This window comes from Lactuca serriola, chromosome 9 (genome assembly GCF_051521515.1).
Source record: "Lactuca serriola cultivar US96UC23 chromosome 9, Lser_US96UC23_V15, whole genome shotgun sequence".
In the NCBI taxonomy this organism is placed as follows: domain Eukaryota; kingdom Viridiplantae; phylum Streptophyta; class Magnoliopsida; order Asterales; family Asteraceae; genus Lactuca; species Lactuca serriola.
The window spans coordinates 65,520,040-65,536,881 of record NC_136416.1 but is presented as its reverse complement, the minus strand read 5'-3'; the positions used below and the strand labels follow the sequence as shown (position 1 = coordinate 65,536,881).

At 32.7% G+C, this 16,842-nt stretch overlaps 1 protein-coding gene across 1 annotated transcript; it reads right to left on the bottom strand.

The window, feature by feature from the left end:
* Positions 1-718: 718 nt before the first annotated feature.
* LOC145073508 (CDPK-related kinase 4-like) lies at positions 719-3,859 on the bottom strand. The gene is made up of 11 exons (XM_079020057.1): positions 3,123-3,859; positions 2,852-2,982; positions 2,705-2,746; positions 2,507-2,615; positions 2,320-2,398; positions 1,898-2,194; positions 1,691-1,800; positions 1,503-1,607; positions 1,361-1,423; positions 1,103-1,270; positions 719-1,003 (listed from the first exon to the last, which is right to left on the bottom strand). The coding sequence occupies exons 1-11, from the start codon at positions 3,663-3,665 to the stop codon at positions 863-865; spliced, it is 1,788 nt and encodes a 595-aa protein (XP_078876183.1). The 5' UTR covers positions 3,666-3,859; the 3' UTR covers positions 719-862.
* Positions 3,860-16,842: the final 12,983 nt, after the last annotated feature.

Below are 16,842 nucleotides of genomic sequence, written 5' to 3'. Positions count from 1 at the left end.
AGCATGTATTGATTTTTACATATTATTTAGCATAGGTTTTCTTTACTTCTATGAAGTTTTGTTCTTTTAATTATTTATTTTTTGAAACTTCAAACAAAATCCTGAATGTTAAGATGTAGTAGCTTAATTTATAAAATATAACCAGTGAGACCATTTAGAAAATAAACATTATAAAACATTTGAATATTTATATTGCGTACTATCCGTCGCTATATCTTATTAAACAATATATATTGTTTTACATATAAACTTTGAACAAAATCATAATTGAAAAACAGAATGAATATTGAAAACCAAGAGCCTCCCATTAATTCAAATTAAACATTTGAAATTGGAAAATGACCAAACAAGTATCATTAACAATAGTTAAAACTAACACTAAATCAAAATTATACAAACTTTTATTCTTAAACAACCTACATATAGAAGCTAATGAGATCGTCTAGTTAAAAATAAACATTTATCTCAAACCATATTAATTTAAATTTTATTCGGTGAATTACATTTATTCATTATAACTAATAAAAAATTTTGGCTTCCAATTTGTTAATAAACATCTCTTTTATCATATAATCAAAACAATGACAGTTTTATATCAAGATTTTAATTAAATATATAAGAACATAAATTTCCCTATACTTTAAACGCATGATTTTATTTGTGCAACATGTACGCATTCACCTTGTAAACATACATAAGCACAACGTTTCCTTGTGAGTTGTGAAAAACCATTTTCCATGTATAACTTGTAAAACCAAAATCAAGTAAAGACAAAACTACCCCTGAACTAATGAGCAGCCAACTTAATTATTGGCCAGTTGTAGAATACATTTTCTATTTATTTATGAATCCATTGTATGTGTTATTGTTGTTGCCTCATATTGGAACTATAAATCGACAAACCATGCAAAAACTTTGTGTACCCAAGAAAACTAAGCTTTCCATCACTACTTCTTATCCAATCCTTCAGTATCAAATAACCAGATTCCCCCACATTCATTTCCTGCATCAAATTTCTCACAATACCATACTCAAGAAACCAACAATCAAAAGAGTAGTAGTAGTAGTATAAACAAAGAGATTTAAACTTAAATATAAGCACCTGTGCTAATGCATCTATAGAAATAACACGGTTTCCTTCAAGTTCAAAGTACTGAAAAGCCGATTTTGCAATCGTTTCCCATTCTTCAAGAGCCTCAAGTTGATATGGGCTTATTGCAGCAGCAGAAAACTCTTCAAATGTCATTTGAGTGTAAGATAAGGGCTTCATCTGCAATCATATATAGAATTGTTATCATGGGTCAAATGCAAGAAAGTCAAAATCTTTGTAAATACATGAAACAACAATATGTTGTTTTACCTTATCTAAGATATCAAAACCCCGTGATTCTTTCATGGAAGCAGTTGAATGTTTCACAAGAGCCTACACATTTAGAGCCAAATTTGTTGAAATATAATCGATTTGGACTCATTTTAGAGTTTTGGGTTTATAAGGAACAAACCGTTTTGAAATTGTCCAAGGAAACACACCCATCTTTTGGTTCCAATAGATCAAACTGAGCACTTAAGTATCTCAACTCATCCTTACTTAAAGCTTTTGAGAGAGCCTACAAACATATCATCAAGAATTAAACAAAAAAACAATATCCAATTTGTCACAATTCAAATTTGATTTTCAATTAATATATACCTTTAATGCAGCACGCCTTAAAGGTGTAGCTCGAACATACAACTTGACCAATTTATACACCATAATGTCCAATGGCACTCCATGCTTTTCTTCTTTCAACCATGGATGAGCTGCAAATGCCATATGAACAATTCAACACATGTTATTAATTAATGTTTCAGATGATCGATTTTTAACAAAACTTATCAAAATATATATACATCTTACTCAAAGCTTGGGAAGCAGTCATTCGTTTTCTATGATCTTTGTTAAGTAATCTTTTGACAAAATCTTTGGCTTCTAGGGATACAGAAGGCCAAGGTGTTCCATTAAGATTAAGATCTGCTCTTACCACTGAACGAAATATTCCTGATTCAGTTCTACCATAAAAGGGTCGACTTCCACATAATAATATGTATGTTATAACACCAATACTCCACATGTCAGCTTCAACATTATATGATCTATGGAGCACTTCAGGCGCAACATAGTATGCACTTCCAACAATATCAGTTAGACGTTGATCTGTAGATAAATAGAAACCAAATTACACACATATTTTTAGGTTATAACTTATAATTTAATTAATCGTCTGTTATTATTAAAAAAAAAAAAAAAAAAAAAAAAAAAAAAAAAAGTAACTTAATTACCTGGTCTAACAAAGTCGGATAAACCAAAATCTATAACCTTCATTGGAGAATCTTCGTCTTTTGTACTAAAAAGAAAGTTCTACCCAAAGCATTATCGTGTTAATATGAAGCTAAAAAACAACATTGGATTGTTCCGAATGAGATTGAATTAAAAAATAATAGAAATAATCGTGTATAAAACGGATACCTCTGGCTTTAAATCACGGTGTACAACTCCTTGTAGATGAATAAATGAAGCTGCATTTAGTATTTGCATGACGATTGATTTAGCATCATGTTCTGTATATCTTCCACCCCTGCAAAAAAGAAAAGCGTAAAAATTAGAATCCATATGCAGATTAGTAGGAGGAATAGCAACAAGAATTAATGGATTCAAGTACTTAACCTGGATAATATTCGATCTAGAAGCTCTCCCCCTTGGCACAATCTGTTTGACGAAAGTATTGTTATAGATCGGAATCAAGTTGTGGGAATTATTGCAGAATATGTTCATGTATAAGGCCATGAAAAACGAGGTGTTAATTTGACTTACTCCATGACTATGTATACGTTAAGATCATCTTCAAATGCATCATAGAACTGGACCATGTGTTGATGCCCTGATAAGCCTTTTAATAATGTTACCTCCCTACGTACATCTTCAATCGATATAGCCGTTGTCATCTGTACAATATAGCCAATTATTTAGCAACAATTCAGTGAACAAGGGAGTGAATTTCATCAAGAACATTCAATAAAGTGCAGCAATTCATTGAATTTGATACAAAATTAAAGTGCGTAAAGCCAAGAATTCATCGAAGTACCTTAGATTTGGAGATGATTTTGACTGCAACAAACTGGTCTTTTAGAGCTCCTTTTTTACACTTCGCTCGACAAGTATGGCCGAAATGCCCTCTTCCTATTTCCTTTCCCAACTCATATTTGGCCCGGAAGTTTCTCGGAAACCCGAAATGTTTATCCAGCGGTGGCTCTCTCTCCTTCCTGTCGTCTTCTTGTATGGCAGCCGGCTTTTCTTTTTTAGTCTCCCGCCGTTTCCGTATCGCCGACATGATCGGTTTTGCCGGGGACGGAGGTGGGAACGGCCATTTGAACGTTCTCCTTGGTGTCCCCGCCGGCGATGGAGTCGCCCCAACTCCCTCCGGGTACGGGATCTGCCCTGGACTCCCGGTGTAAGAATGAAGTGGAGTGTCGCTACTGGAAGCACCGTTGCTCGCTTTACCAACCGAGCCGCCTAGAGACGGCGGTTTGTGTTGAATGTGGTTTTTGCCAGCGGCGGTTGATCCATGGTTAACATCGTCTTTCAGGGCTGAGGCTGCGACGGAGCCTTTGCTGCAGCAATGCCCCATTACTGGCAACAATTACTCCGCCCGGTAAAGATTCTTTTGTATCTTTACAACAATTTCAGGATCATTAAACGGCGAACATAGAACATCACGTATGCATATATTTATAGCATTTTTTATGTAGATGATTTCGATGGAGATACAGAAACATTCCAATCTAGATGCCATTTTAATGTGAGTTTTATCGTCGACAGCAAAGACATTTAATTTTTGAAGCTGCTTAACATTAAAACAAGCCTCTACCCACAAAAGACGAATTCAATGTTGATCTATCCGACCCGACACGACCCGTCTTATTTTTGTCTTTGTCTTATATGATTATGTTGGAAAAAAACCGTTTGTGACATCAACTTGTTTTTTATTAGTATTATTTTAAACAGTATCGCCTAGGAAGATGTATAGTAAGTTTGGAGTTTTAGAAAACAAAATTGTTTTATAAAGTTATTTACTTTACTTATGTCGATGAATTGTTGTTATGATGAATTGTTGCAAACCTCGCATCTTATTTGACAACTCAAACATTTAAACTTGCAATTGAACTTTTTAACATTATAATTGGATTTATTAATATTTTTAAGTATCTCATGTGAGGGGATGTTTTAATTTGTAATTTACATTGTTATGAATTATGTTTTATTGAACAAATATTCATGATTACAATACAATAAGATTATTTTAGTGGGTGTTTTGTTCGAGTTATAATATAAGCAAATTAGATTGTTAGAATAGTCGATTTACATAACAACTAGCAATGTCTATTGTATTGTTTTTGACATTTTATGATATGAAGTAGTTTTCATTGTTGTTACGCAAGGTATACATTCTCTACATTTGTTAGTGAGTATAAATTATTGTATTTTTTATGTTAGTGAGTACTAATTGTTGTATTTATTGTATTTTTTATGTTAGTGAGTACTAATTGTTGTATTTTTTATGTTAATTAGTACTAATTGTTGTATTTTTTTCTTATATTGAGTCATGAACCACACAACTCTGCATCATTTCGCATCATCAATCGGCTAGTCCCCTTTGTTTGTGTAATGCCTTTTACTTTGTTCTTTTTTTTTTAAGAGAACTTTGTTCTTTTTCTTAATTCTTATATGGTTGACTATAAAACTTTAGAGGAACATGATTAATATAAAATGAAATTTGAAATTTTGGTAAACTAAGGGAAAAAATACAAAGCATTTGAAAAGTGGGTATTCATAATGGAATTAGTGTATCGTGGCATACATGGACTTGTTTGTCGAGTATTATCATTAAGGATATACGACGAGCCTTGTGAGAAATTACAACACATATTTAACCTGATCATCAAAGACAAACATGATCATATATTCATTAAGTTGGTTATACGATTAGTGATGTTAGTTTTGTGCAACAAACCTAAAAATTATCAACTGCAAGGATATTTGGTTGAAGGGAGTTATAGCTGATCTGGAAACAAAGATTATATAAATCAATAGATATTCTTTAATTTAATTTATAAACAATTATATATATATATATATATATATATATATATATATATATATATATATATATATATATTGATATAACAAAAAATTATATTAATTATAAATATTATGATATTTACTAAAAAAATATAAAGTAGTTTTGATATGTTAGAAATTACCTCTTTTAAAATTTCTTTATAATATACGGATATAAAAATAATTTCGAAAGTTGATGTAATACAATTGAAACTTATCACATTACATTGTGTATATGGTCTACCTTAGTAGAATTTATTAGGTGTCTTTTACTTTTAGAGTAAATTACATAAGTTGTTTCACATGGTATTTTATATAGATTGGTATTTTTTTTCAAATGGTCCTAATACATACACACCGATTTACATTATCATCATACACCATTAGGCTTAGGGGCTGTTTGGCAGGATCTGAATTTTTAAGATCTAAATTTTTAAGATGTCTGAATTTCTAAGAGGGTCTGAATTTTTAAGATCTGAATTTTAAATTGTTGTTTGGTTGAAAGCTCTGAGTTACAGTGCTGAATTATAAAAATGACCGTTTTACCCTTTTGTATTATTTTTGCTAAATTCAATTTTTTTTGTTTATGAAATAACCAAATCAACTTCTTGAATAATTATGTAGAAAAAAAAATCCAAATTAAATAAATCAAAATTAAACCATCATATTACCCATTAATCACTAATCATAACAAAATTCAGCACAATAACCATCATATTTCAATTTCATAATTCCATTTCAGCAAATGAATTCAACACTAATTCATCACATTACAAAATTCAGCACAATAAAGAACTACAAACACATTCTCAGCAAATGAACACATAATTCAACAAGATCAAGAATCATATTTCAACACAAATCAACAAGATTCAACAATAGATTTCAGCTATACATACACACATATCAACAAAAAAGAAAAAATTAGAACAAAGAGCACATTTTCAACAATATTGTTTAACAAATAAACACAAACTCAGCATATTTCAGCAACATATTTTAACTATACACACATACATTTCAGAAATCAACAAACAAGCAAAAAAAACAAGATCATAAACTTATATTTCAGAATTCAATCCATCACAGTTACACAAAAGTTGCAATATCTATAACACAGAGAAATCGAGCAAATTACCTTCGATTCAAGCAAACATACTTAAGATTCTGCATAACTCGATCTGTTTTATCAGCAATAGTCATCAATCAACGCCCAATCTAAAAAAAGAATTTATGTAGGGTTCGTTTTCAGAATTTACCTTGTCGATAGGAACTGAATGAAAGTGACAAAATCTAAAAAGTAACAAATAAATTCTCACCAACTTCGAGTGTTGCAACAACAATTTTAGAGAGAGAAGGATGGGGTGGGTGCCTATTGGATTCTGGGAACAGGAAATAACTAAACGCAAAAAGGGGAGACATTAATTTCATACCTGAACAATAGAGGAGAAATTGGTTATTCCTTGGTAATAAACATCATCATTGGCAATTAGCAAAGCATAATGTTCGTTGAATTTGGTATAGATGTAGAAGAAAGTAATGTACACCGAGGTATAGATTGAAGAGGTCGTTGATGGTTGGTCGTGCCGGCAACTCAAACCCTAGGCTTCAGTGTGGTTGCAGATCAGAGAGGAATTGGAGGGAGAAAGTGGTGTGCGACGATGACGTGAAATGGTTGTGGTGTGTGAAGGCCGACGCTGAAGTCCGATGAGATACGAGGAGAGGATGGAGGCGGTTGTTCTTTGATGCCGCAAGAAAAAAGAGAAGGGTGTGACGAGGGTATGATGGGAAAAAATAAGAACGCGCGCTTCCTTTTTCATTCCAGATGCAAAGTGAAGTCTGAAAAAATAAGAGGCTATAGTCCGATTAAGAGCCAAAAAATAAGACTCTACCAAACGGTCTGAATCTGAACTTTTAAGAGGATGCCTCTTAATTTGTCAATTAAGAGGCTAACAAACAGCCCCTTACTTTTTAGGTTATTATTATCATATAATTATCATTGATTTTATTTTTTAAATAATCATTACCATATAATTACTATTTGACTTACTTTTATTATTATTCATTATAACCTAATCGAAAAAACCATTATTATTTAATAATTACAATTTTATTATCAACCTTATTAATATTAATAACTTTAAATTTGTTTTTTTTTATTAAGATAAATAACAATAATATTATTATTTTTAGAATATAATAATATAAAAAATATTATAAAAAATAAAATTCTAAATAAATTTTCATCAACGTAATATCATTGATAGTATAAATAATATTATAAGAAAAATAAATTAGAAACAAATCTTCATCATTTTTTTAATTTTAAATATTACATAACAAAATTCTGAGACAAAAATAAACAATTAATCATCTATAGTTATAAAGATCTTTCCGTAGGTCTAAGTTGCTTATAAAATTCTAGACGCGACTTATACATAGTTTGTCATTCCGACAACATCTAGTGTTTCCGGTAGTGTCTAGTGGAATAACTGCCGACTCACTTTCAATAAGCAGGCAGTCTGGCAAAGCACTTATTCAATCTTTTTGACCATCGTCCATGAAATCTAGAGACTCAATTACAAGTTGATTTTGTATCTTATCCATGGCGTCAACATAAATGCTCCAATAAGGTAAGGTAAATATTTAGGAGAAGTTAAGAGAAAGAGAAAGAACATACAATGAATGCTCCGATAATGTATTTCCGGCAAGAAATGATGGCTCCGACGATAGATATTTCGGTTCCTAAAGTATTTCTGGTGACATTTTCCGGCGATATGTGAAGTTTATAATTAATCTTTTGTGAATGTTTTTTATGTAATATGAACGGTAAAATTTATAGGTGTAATATAAACTTAAACTTTATAGTTTTTTTGTATTTTTGTTTGGAAATTTAAATTGACAGCCTTCTTGAAAATATAAACTTGAATATATGGAAAACTGGTAAATAAAAAAGAAGTCAAAGTCAAACAATAAGTCAATAGTAATAGACTGATATATAGTAGGGTTTAAGTAAATAATACTAAAATTTGAATTTTTTAGATAATAATAATAATAATAATAATAATAATAATAATAATAAAAGACAACAATTAATAATATTTTTTTTAACTTTAGGCTTAAGTTTATAATGAAAAATAATTAAAAAAATAATTAGTAAAGTAGGTAAATTGTGAAAAACCCAAATATCACTCCACTTGCATTTGGTGGTCAACAATAATTTTGGCTCAATTTCAAAAAAAGAAAAAACATAAGCCATCTTTAATTAAAAAAAAAAACAAAAGGCGGAAGATGTGTCCAGACGCCTCCAATCAAAATTAGTCAAAACGTATTGAGTAATTAAAAAACCCTGTAAATAGATTGGTATGTAACTGCTATATAGATAGATTGGTGTGTGAAAAGAAATTCCCTTTTTTAAAATAACCCAAGTATTTTACGATTTTAAATGTATTATTATTATTAAAATGAGGCCTGTGATGAGATTTATCAAGTTCCTTTATGAGCTAAAAGTTTTACACTTTGTTAATAACTAGGGTTTTAAGTCTCACTTTGCGGCGGAGTTTAAGCAATAACTAGAAAAGAACCCATGCTTCGCATGGGCCGGAAGGAACTTTTTTCATGGTTGTTGATTTGGAGTGAAGCAAGGGTTTTGAACTAAATGTGAATGAAATTGTGTGTGTCCTCTATAGTTGTTGTTGCTTTCCTACCTAATTAACTCATACATTCACCACAAAACATACACAAACCACATACAACACTCATAAGGTGTATCCTAACATTCAAACATTCAGAAGAAGGAGGAAGCATTGTTCTATTTCAAGGCTTATACGAAAATCAATTAAACTTTAGATCCAAAGAAAGTGTGAATGATTTTATGGAGAACATTAAAAATTAACAAATCATTTAAATAAAAAAAACAATTTCATTAGTTATATATTTTTTTATATAAAACCAAATACAAAATGTAAATTGAAAGTACATTGTTATTTAGTGCTTTTACCACATAAATATGAAAACGAATGCAACAGATAGACATGTATTTTGGTTTTTTGCCAAAAAAAATGAAAGCAAATTACAAAAAATTGAAGTTTTCTATTTGCCTTTTGTTAAGATCTTTAAATGTATTACCAAGCATGCTCCAATAAATGAATTGACAAAATAATGATAGTGAATTTTATACAAATATATGTCACTTATTGTTTTAAACTTAGTAATGAATATTTTGCAAAATTGAGCTTCCTTGAGAAACATGTCTGAGTTTTTTGAACCATACTTTCTACGGTCTTACCATTTTTAACATCCAATACCAAAGAAAGGGACCAGTAGAGGAAAACAAACATCTAATGGGTGATAAAAATCATACATTGACTACTTCCATAGGATATTCCAAAATTACTAATTTTAACTCATCAGAAGTATTTACCTCATTGGCGCCTAAAATTGATAGAAGAAAAGCCCTAAAATGGTTGTATTTGGTGAACAAACAGTTGTCCCTATAATTATAAAGAAAATAATAAAAAAAAATAACAAAATTAAGAGTGAAAGTAAATGTTAGAAACATACAATTTTGCAAGTGTAACACCAAAAAATAATGGATGTGTTACCTGATTAGCTCTTTTTTGATCTCTCATCTCTCAAGTATGAGGTTTGTTGATCTTCTTCCCAACTTCTTCCTACATAGGTAAAAATCATGAAAAGTTAATAATGACATTGTTATTTTAGATAAAGTATTAATTACAATTCTTAAAATTATTACAATCACTTAAGGATATTGTTCAAAACTCACAACCATTTCAAATATTGTTGAAAAGTCTCTCAACTATTTCATAAAATCAACAAAAAAATCACAAATTCAAAAATTATGCATAATGCGTGTCTTTGTGTGTGTGTGTGTTTGAGAAATAACAAATAAGAGTTGAGAAAATACTAAACTAACCTTGGCAGGTCCTGGTGCTTCCTGGCCACTGCTTGTTGTTTTTCCTGAAAAAGAACTTTGTCGTCAATAATCTCTGTATAAATCTCCACGAAAAAAATATCAATTGAAATCCAAAAACGATCTTGTATGTAATGTTCCTTTCATATGTTGAAGTTCCTATGCCAAATTAAAAATACATGGTTAATAAAGATGCTATGTCTATAATACTTTTTCAAAAATATAATCGAATAAGAGTGTTTTATACAATTAAACAAACAATAAAGGAAAACATGCTTACAATGATCGTGAACCATTCATGTTCTATGCTACATTTTGTCAATATGTTCACTGGATGTGTGTCCCTGTATCCAAAAAAAAGATGTTTTTCATTATAGTTTATAGTGAATTACTGTTTTTTATAATTTAATAATGTATACTAATTTATCTAATAAGGTATAATAGTATCTTGTTGAAGCTGGATCATAAGGATTTGTAGAAATCCATTTGTGATACACTTATACCTCAATAATTTTGAATTGGTCCCCAAGTTTTAATTAATATCAGTTGGTGCAGATGAAGGTTAATACAAAAACATATATCCTAAAAGGATAATGAAAATACTTACATGTGTTTTAATTCCTCTTCCCCTTGCATTTTGTAAGCAAAAGGTTACTTTAGACATTTGTTAAGCACCCAAAACGATTTTCTGAAACTATGAGCTTAATAAAAATCCAGTTGTAGTTGTATGTAAAATGCTAATATAATTACTTGTTTTCCAAGTGAAGAAAGGGAGATGGAAAGTTGATGCCTTTGCTCACTTCATCATCTCATCAACAGCCACCAGCAAGTGTAAGGTGCTCATTGTATGCATGAATGATGAACGGAATATATATTTTAGCAAAATCATAAATAAGGACATTCAACCTGCACTAAATTTCTCAAGTGGAGTTAGTACCTATTTTCAAATTACAATAAACATTAAAACATGTGTAATTATGACCTTTCAATGAAATTGTAAGTATGAATTGAATGAGGAAATTAGGAAAAGGTAGGAGGTGGCTTCAAATGCCTTATACGTACGGTGGTTCATTTTCAGATACGATTAACCAACAATTAACTGTAGAAGCAATCTATCAAACACCTGGTAGGCAATGCAAATAGACACTACTTTAGTTCCTGATTTAGCATCTCGAATCCTACCTACATCTCCACCAATTCAATAATTCAAATCATAGCATAATAAAGTAAGTAAACTCTAATAGGTGAAAGTTTTATTTAAAAATAAAACCAGAACGACAATCAATGAAAGCAATTTACAGTTCAGATAAGGTTAAAAACGTATCTTTTAATGGTGATTGTATACACCACTCTAAAGGTAGGAACTGTAACACTCTCAGGCATGTGCAAATCAAAATTCAATTCTTTCCCAAGTTTTTTCACACAGGAAGATGCGACAATCTCCTTGTCTCCATCGTCGTGACTGACCATGAGCAGCAACAACATAGTTGCAGTCTTCATTTGGATTCCATGGCCTCTCGTCGATTCTCGCATAAGCAACTTGATTTTTGGATATGATTCAGAAGGCATGTACTGGTGATCAGCAGAGATTCGAATGTCATATATGGACATGGATATCGTTGGAGCCAATTTACAACTTTCTTTAACAATATAGAGCAAAATATGAAGAGAGAGAGAGAGAGAGAGAGAGAGAGAGAAATAATTTACTTCAATTGTAGCTTCAAAATTCGGAAATCCACAACGACAAGATAAGTTTAAGTGGGAATCGATTGTCGCTTAGGCGAGAAGACAATAAACAGAGAAATGCGTAAGTGAGAATGCAGTGAGAATCGGAAAACACCCAAACTGGGTTGGGTTCTTAAGCGGAAAAGATCGGTGAATCTGTGAACGTGGGTTGAACATCGGTGAAATAGAGTTTATAGAAGGGATATAGAGGGAGGTTTGGAGAAGAGAAAGCGGCAATGGTCAGTAGAAAAGCATAGGAATATAACACGTGTATTGGATACGTGTCCACTCATTGAACAGAAGACGAAGACGGTGAATATGGCGGTGTTGGATCGCGTCTATAGAGAAACACTCACACACAGATGGATGAAGAAGGATCGAGATGAAGGCGGTAAGTTTATGGTACTGTATGGTAACAAAAACGGTGAAGAGGCACTAATCCGAACGTGATTGGCCAACAAAATGGTGAAGCAAAGTAAAACAACACGTAGCTATTAAAATATAGACATCGACAGAAAAGGACCACAAACCAAAAAAGAGACATAAATGAAGATATTGATATAATTAGAGGACCATTTTTGCCCATCCTTGGCAAATTTACTGTAGCTAGGATGGAGAATTTTAATATATAGTATAATCATATTAGCACAATAAAACCTTTTAGAACCTAAATTCAAAGACTTGAACTTACTTTTCAGCTACAATAATCATTATTTCCCTATTAAAACTTTTTGAGTTAATCTTCATCCTAGTTTTCAAAATCATAGATGAAGTCTCTATTTTCCATCCGCAGTGTAAACAAAAACATAATTAGTGGCACTCAAATCAAGGTGATATCATTTCTCATGGAAAACTTTATAAAACCAAAAATCTACCATTTAAGCATGAAAGAATCCCGATAGGCAATGCATAAACAACATAATAAAAATGTAAAACCCAAATGAAATAATTATATTCGAATATCAATTGTATAAAGCAACAAAGAAAGTATTATTATAACAAACACATCATCATTTTGTATTGTTTAATTCATAAATGACAAACCACTAAAGTATGAAAATATGATTTTTACAGTTAACCCTATAAAATCCATTTTCCAAGAAAACAATATGTTTACCTTTTCATTCTTCTTCCATTTCTTCATATCACAACTTTCCATGAAAACTTTGAAAAATCAAAACCAGTCTATCTACCATTTATAAGCATGAAAGAATCTTGACATGCAATGCATAAACAACATAAACAAATGTAAACCCCAAATGAAATAATTATATTCGAAAATCAATTGTATAAAGCAACAAACAAAGTATTATTATAACAAACACATCATCACTGTGTATTGTCTAATTCGTAAATGACAAACCACTAAAGTATGAAAATGTGATGCTAATTTTTACAATTAACCCTATAAAATCCATTTAAAAAAAAACAATATGTTTACCTCCTCATTCTTCTTCCATTTCTTCATATCACAACTTTTCATGAAAACTTTGAAAAATCAAACCAATCAATCTTTAAATGCTTATGGATATAAATTAATCGAGATAAACAATGTAATTATACAATAAACATAATAATTGATTACATATGTTTCTTTTAATGCTAGTTAATTTACTAAAAACTTTGAAAATCACAAAAAACCACACATAGTGTTTGTACTAATGTGTATGTGGCTATGAGTGTGTGGTCGTGTAACATGGTATGTGTGAACGGTTTTGTGTGGCTATATGTGTATGTGTTAATTACAATGTTTTAATGAAAGTGTGTTGTTATTTTATATTTTTTTTTTCAAAGTATACATTCCACTAGTGAAAGTTATTAACAAAAACATCGTCACTTGAAATTTCCTGAACACATGTCGCTTGGGTTAGATAATATCAAAATATCTAGGTTTGATATCAATCGTTGGATTGCTTTTGTTCTCGACCCTTGGATCGATATGAGTTTTGGTATCAATAAGGAGGCCCACCTCCTTAGAAAAAAGCACAATTTCTCTCCTAAGCCTCCCTCCTTCCCATCGGATCTCTCCCCCCTCTAGGTCACCGTCGAAGTCGTCGGAACCACCGTCGGCCGCCGATCTCCGTCGCATCGGAAAACCGAGATCGGGTTCGACAACTGGCTGCCACCCCTTTTTCCGTCGACTAACCTCCGGCGAAGCCTTGTCCAACCACCCCCCACCCTCCAGCAGCCTCCGACAAGTCTAACGATGCTGACAGTCGTTGATCGCCACAATCGCCGAAATCTTTTTTCGACCAAAGTTTGGGTTGTTTCTGATCAAGCTCCGACGAATACTATTCACCGGTCAAGATCACTATTCATGAAGTTCAAAGTTACTATTCATCGGAATGGAAAACTATCAATTTCCGAAAATTGTAATTTCTTCGGTTTCGTGTTTTGGGCCACATACTCAGTCTGTTGGGTTTTGTGTTTTGGGCTTTGAGGTTAGGCCTTTCTTTTAGGCTTAAATGATCGGGTTCTTGTTGGGTCATCTAAGTGCAAGTGTTTTGGACTAGGAGAATGTGTGGGCTTTAGGGTAAGGCCCATGTAAGCGTTTGGGCCCAATTTGGAAAATTGGGCCAAGTATGGGCCTTGAACGGTTAGTTGGATTTTGGGCCTTTTGGATTATAGGTTTGGGCCTTAGTCTTGGTCTAAACTAGGTCAGGATTAAAATGGTCTTTTTACCCTAATTATGGATTGATAGCTATGGATTGGAATCCAATTATTAATTGGATGTTATTTGGTATTGATAGCTCGGGGATTCATCGGTTCGCAGCGGCAACGAGTATAGGATCTTTTATCTGTCGATTGAGGTGAGTTTCCTTACTAGATTTAGGTGTAACATCCCAAAATTCAAGCCCAAAAATTTCATTTTTGATTAATTAATTCATAAACATTCATTAGAAAAATATTGTATAAACACGTCATCTCAAAACCAAGTATCATATTTGAAACCCACAACCATGAACAAATGTCATACCAGGGTACAATCCCAGAAAACACCGTGCGGAAATCATATGTGAGTGTGTGTGATTCCATGCTACGCCGCTGGCTCCTTCCCCTTGGATGAAGAGGTACCTGAAACCAAAAACTGAAACCGTAAGCACAAAGCTTAGTGAGTTCCCCCATCATACCACATACCATACAATACCATCGGTATCTTTCAACCAGTAATCGTCATCGGTATCTTTCAACCGGTAACTGGGGACTATTCCACCCCTACCACTAGCGTACAATATCAAGGTATAAGCACACATTCAGACATATCCGGGTACTGACCTACCCCTTGGTTATACGGACCACTATCAGGGAAACTATCCCTATCATGCAACATATCATACAGATATAACTCATAACCAAACGCACGCCAAACCAAAATAAATTATCACAAAGACAATTATCTTCTAAATACTCCTCAATAGTGGGTCGGCATTGTGGCCTTAGACCCACCCCTACTGGAAGGTAACTCACCTCGTAGCTGCTGAACTGTGCGGGAATCCTCTGACTGCTGCAACTGTTGCTCCGGAAATTATCCGACTAAAATTCCCACAAAACACTTAGTCAGAAACTGACATCTACCTTTAGGGTAAAATGACCATTTTACCCCTTAACCAAGTCAAAGTCAAAGTCAAAGTCAACTTCCAGTTGACCTGACTCGCCGAGTCCCTATCCTTCCATCAGACCTCATACCCGTCTCTACTCATCGAGTTAGACGATGACTTGACGAGTTTTCCTTCTAAATGAACACCGACTGAATCCACATCCGACTCGCCGAGTTGTATGAACAACTTGTCGAGTTCATCATCAACTGATACTCATGTCCTGACCCCCAAGGCCTCAATGCCTTTCTCTAACACTTCATAGGTGTTAGTAGCAAAACTCTGGAGCATAAGAAAGCCCCGAGAAGTAGAGCTTCCGGCTTAGAAGTTATGTATGTGCAGAGTCCGGTTTCCCCAAGGCCTCAATGCCTTTCTCTAACACTTCATAGGTGTTAGTAGCAAAACTCTGGAGCATAAAAAAGCCCCGAGAAGTAGAGCTTCCGGCTTAGAAGTTATGTATGTGCAGAGTCCGGTTTCTTGCTAAACCACCTGTAAGTTAAGTTATGCTTACTGTACTTTAAGTATAACTTATGTTTAAGTTCATTATCGTTATTATGAACCTATAAAGAATATTTATCAGTGATTTCAAGTAGTTATACTGATTGATCTAGTTACGGGGATGGTGTCTAGGCTAGATTTAGTGAGGTGTTTAAAGTGGGATTTCCAAACAGTATACTTTGTATACCAAACGGACCCTACCTCCAATATGATCCTACCTGATTGTCCCTTATCAACTATAGATCAGTAGACTTTGAATTAATGATGAATCTTGACTAATAATCAGTCACAATAAATATTAGACTAAGACTTAGTGATAATGACACTAGGTTACGTCAAAAGAAAAGACAGTTGCTAGAAGCGAAGCGTTGTCTGAATTTCGAGTCGTCACTTTAACAAGTGAGTGCATAGTCCCTTTCATGGACATGATTTTAATACAAGTATTAATTAAAGTATTAAATATATATTTATGTGTGACATATTTGATATTACCTGAAATATGTGTTAAGAGCATATATGATAATATACAATAATTTAGGACTTACAGAATAAACCTAAATTAATTAAGATGAATATCGGGTAGTATCTCCTTATGAGTACGGGTGAGATATACATGGAGGGTAGAAATTTAAAATTTTTCATTGATCCGAGAGCATGGATTAGACACAGTGTTGTAAAACTCGCCGAGTTGGCCGAGTACTCGTCCGAGTACTCGCTACTTGGCCCCTTACCGAGGCGAGCTACAAAATCCGAATACTCCCCGATCGGCCCCTTATTGAAGCGAGCACTGTTGTAAAACTCGGCCAACTCGGTGATTAATATGTATAGTATACTTAATGATTTATTATTTAACACACACATATGTGATTATTACTACATATATATCTTAAATTTCAATAATTATTCACGAAGTGGGACCACTGTGTGCTTTTTTA

Bases quoted from the DNA above. Each gene is read 5' to 3' on its own strand.
- LOC145073508 (XM_079020057.1), bottom strand. From the start codon at position 3,665: ATGGGGCATTGCTGCAGCAAAGGCTCCGTCGCAGCCTCAGCCCTGAAA. The intron at 1,801-1,897 runs GTAAGATGTATA...TGGCATTTGCAG, and splicing joins GACTGCTTCCCAAGCTTTGA to CTCATCCATGGTTGAAAGAA. The intron at 1,271-1,360 runs GTAAAACAACAT...ATATGATTGCAG, and splicing joins GTTTTGATATCTTAGATAAG to ATGAAGCCCTTATCTTACAC.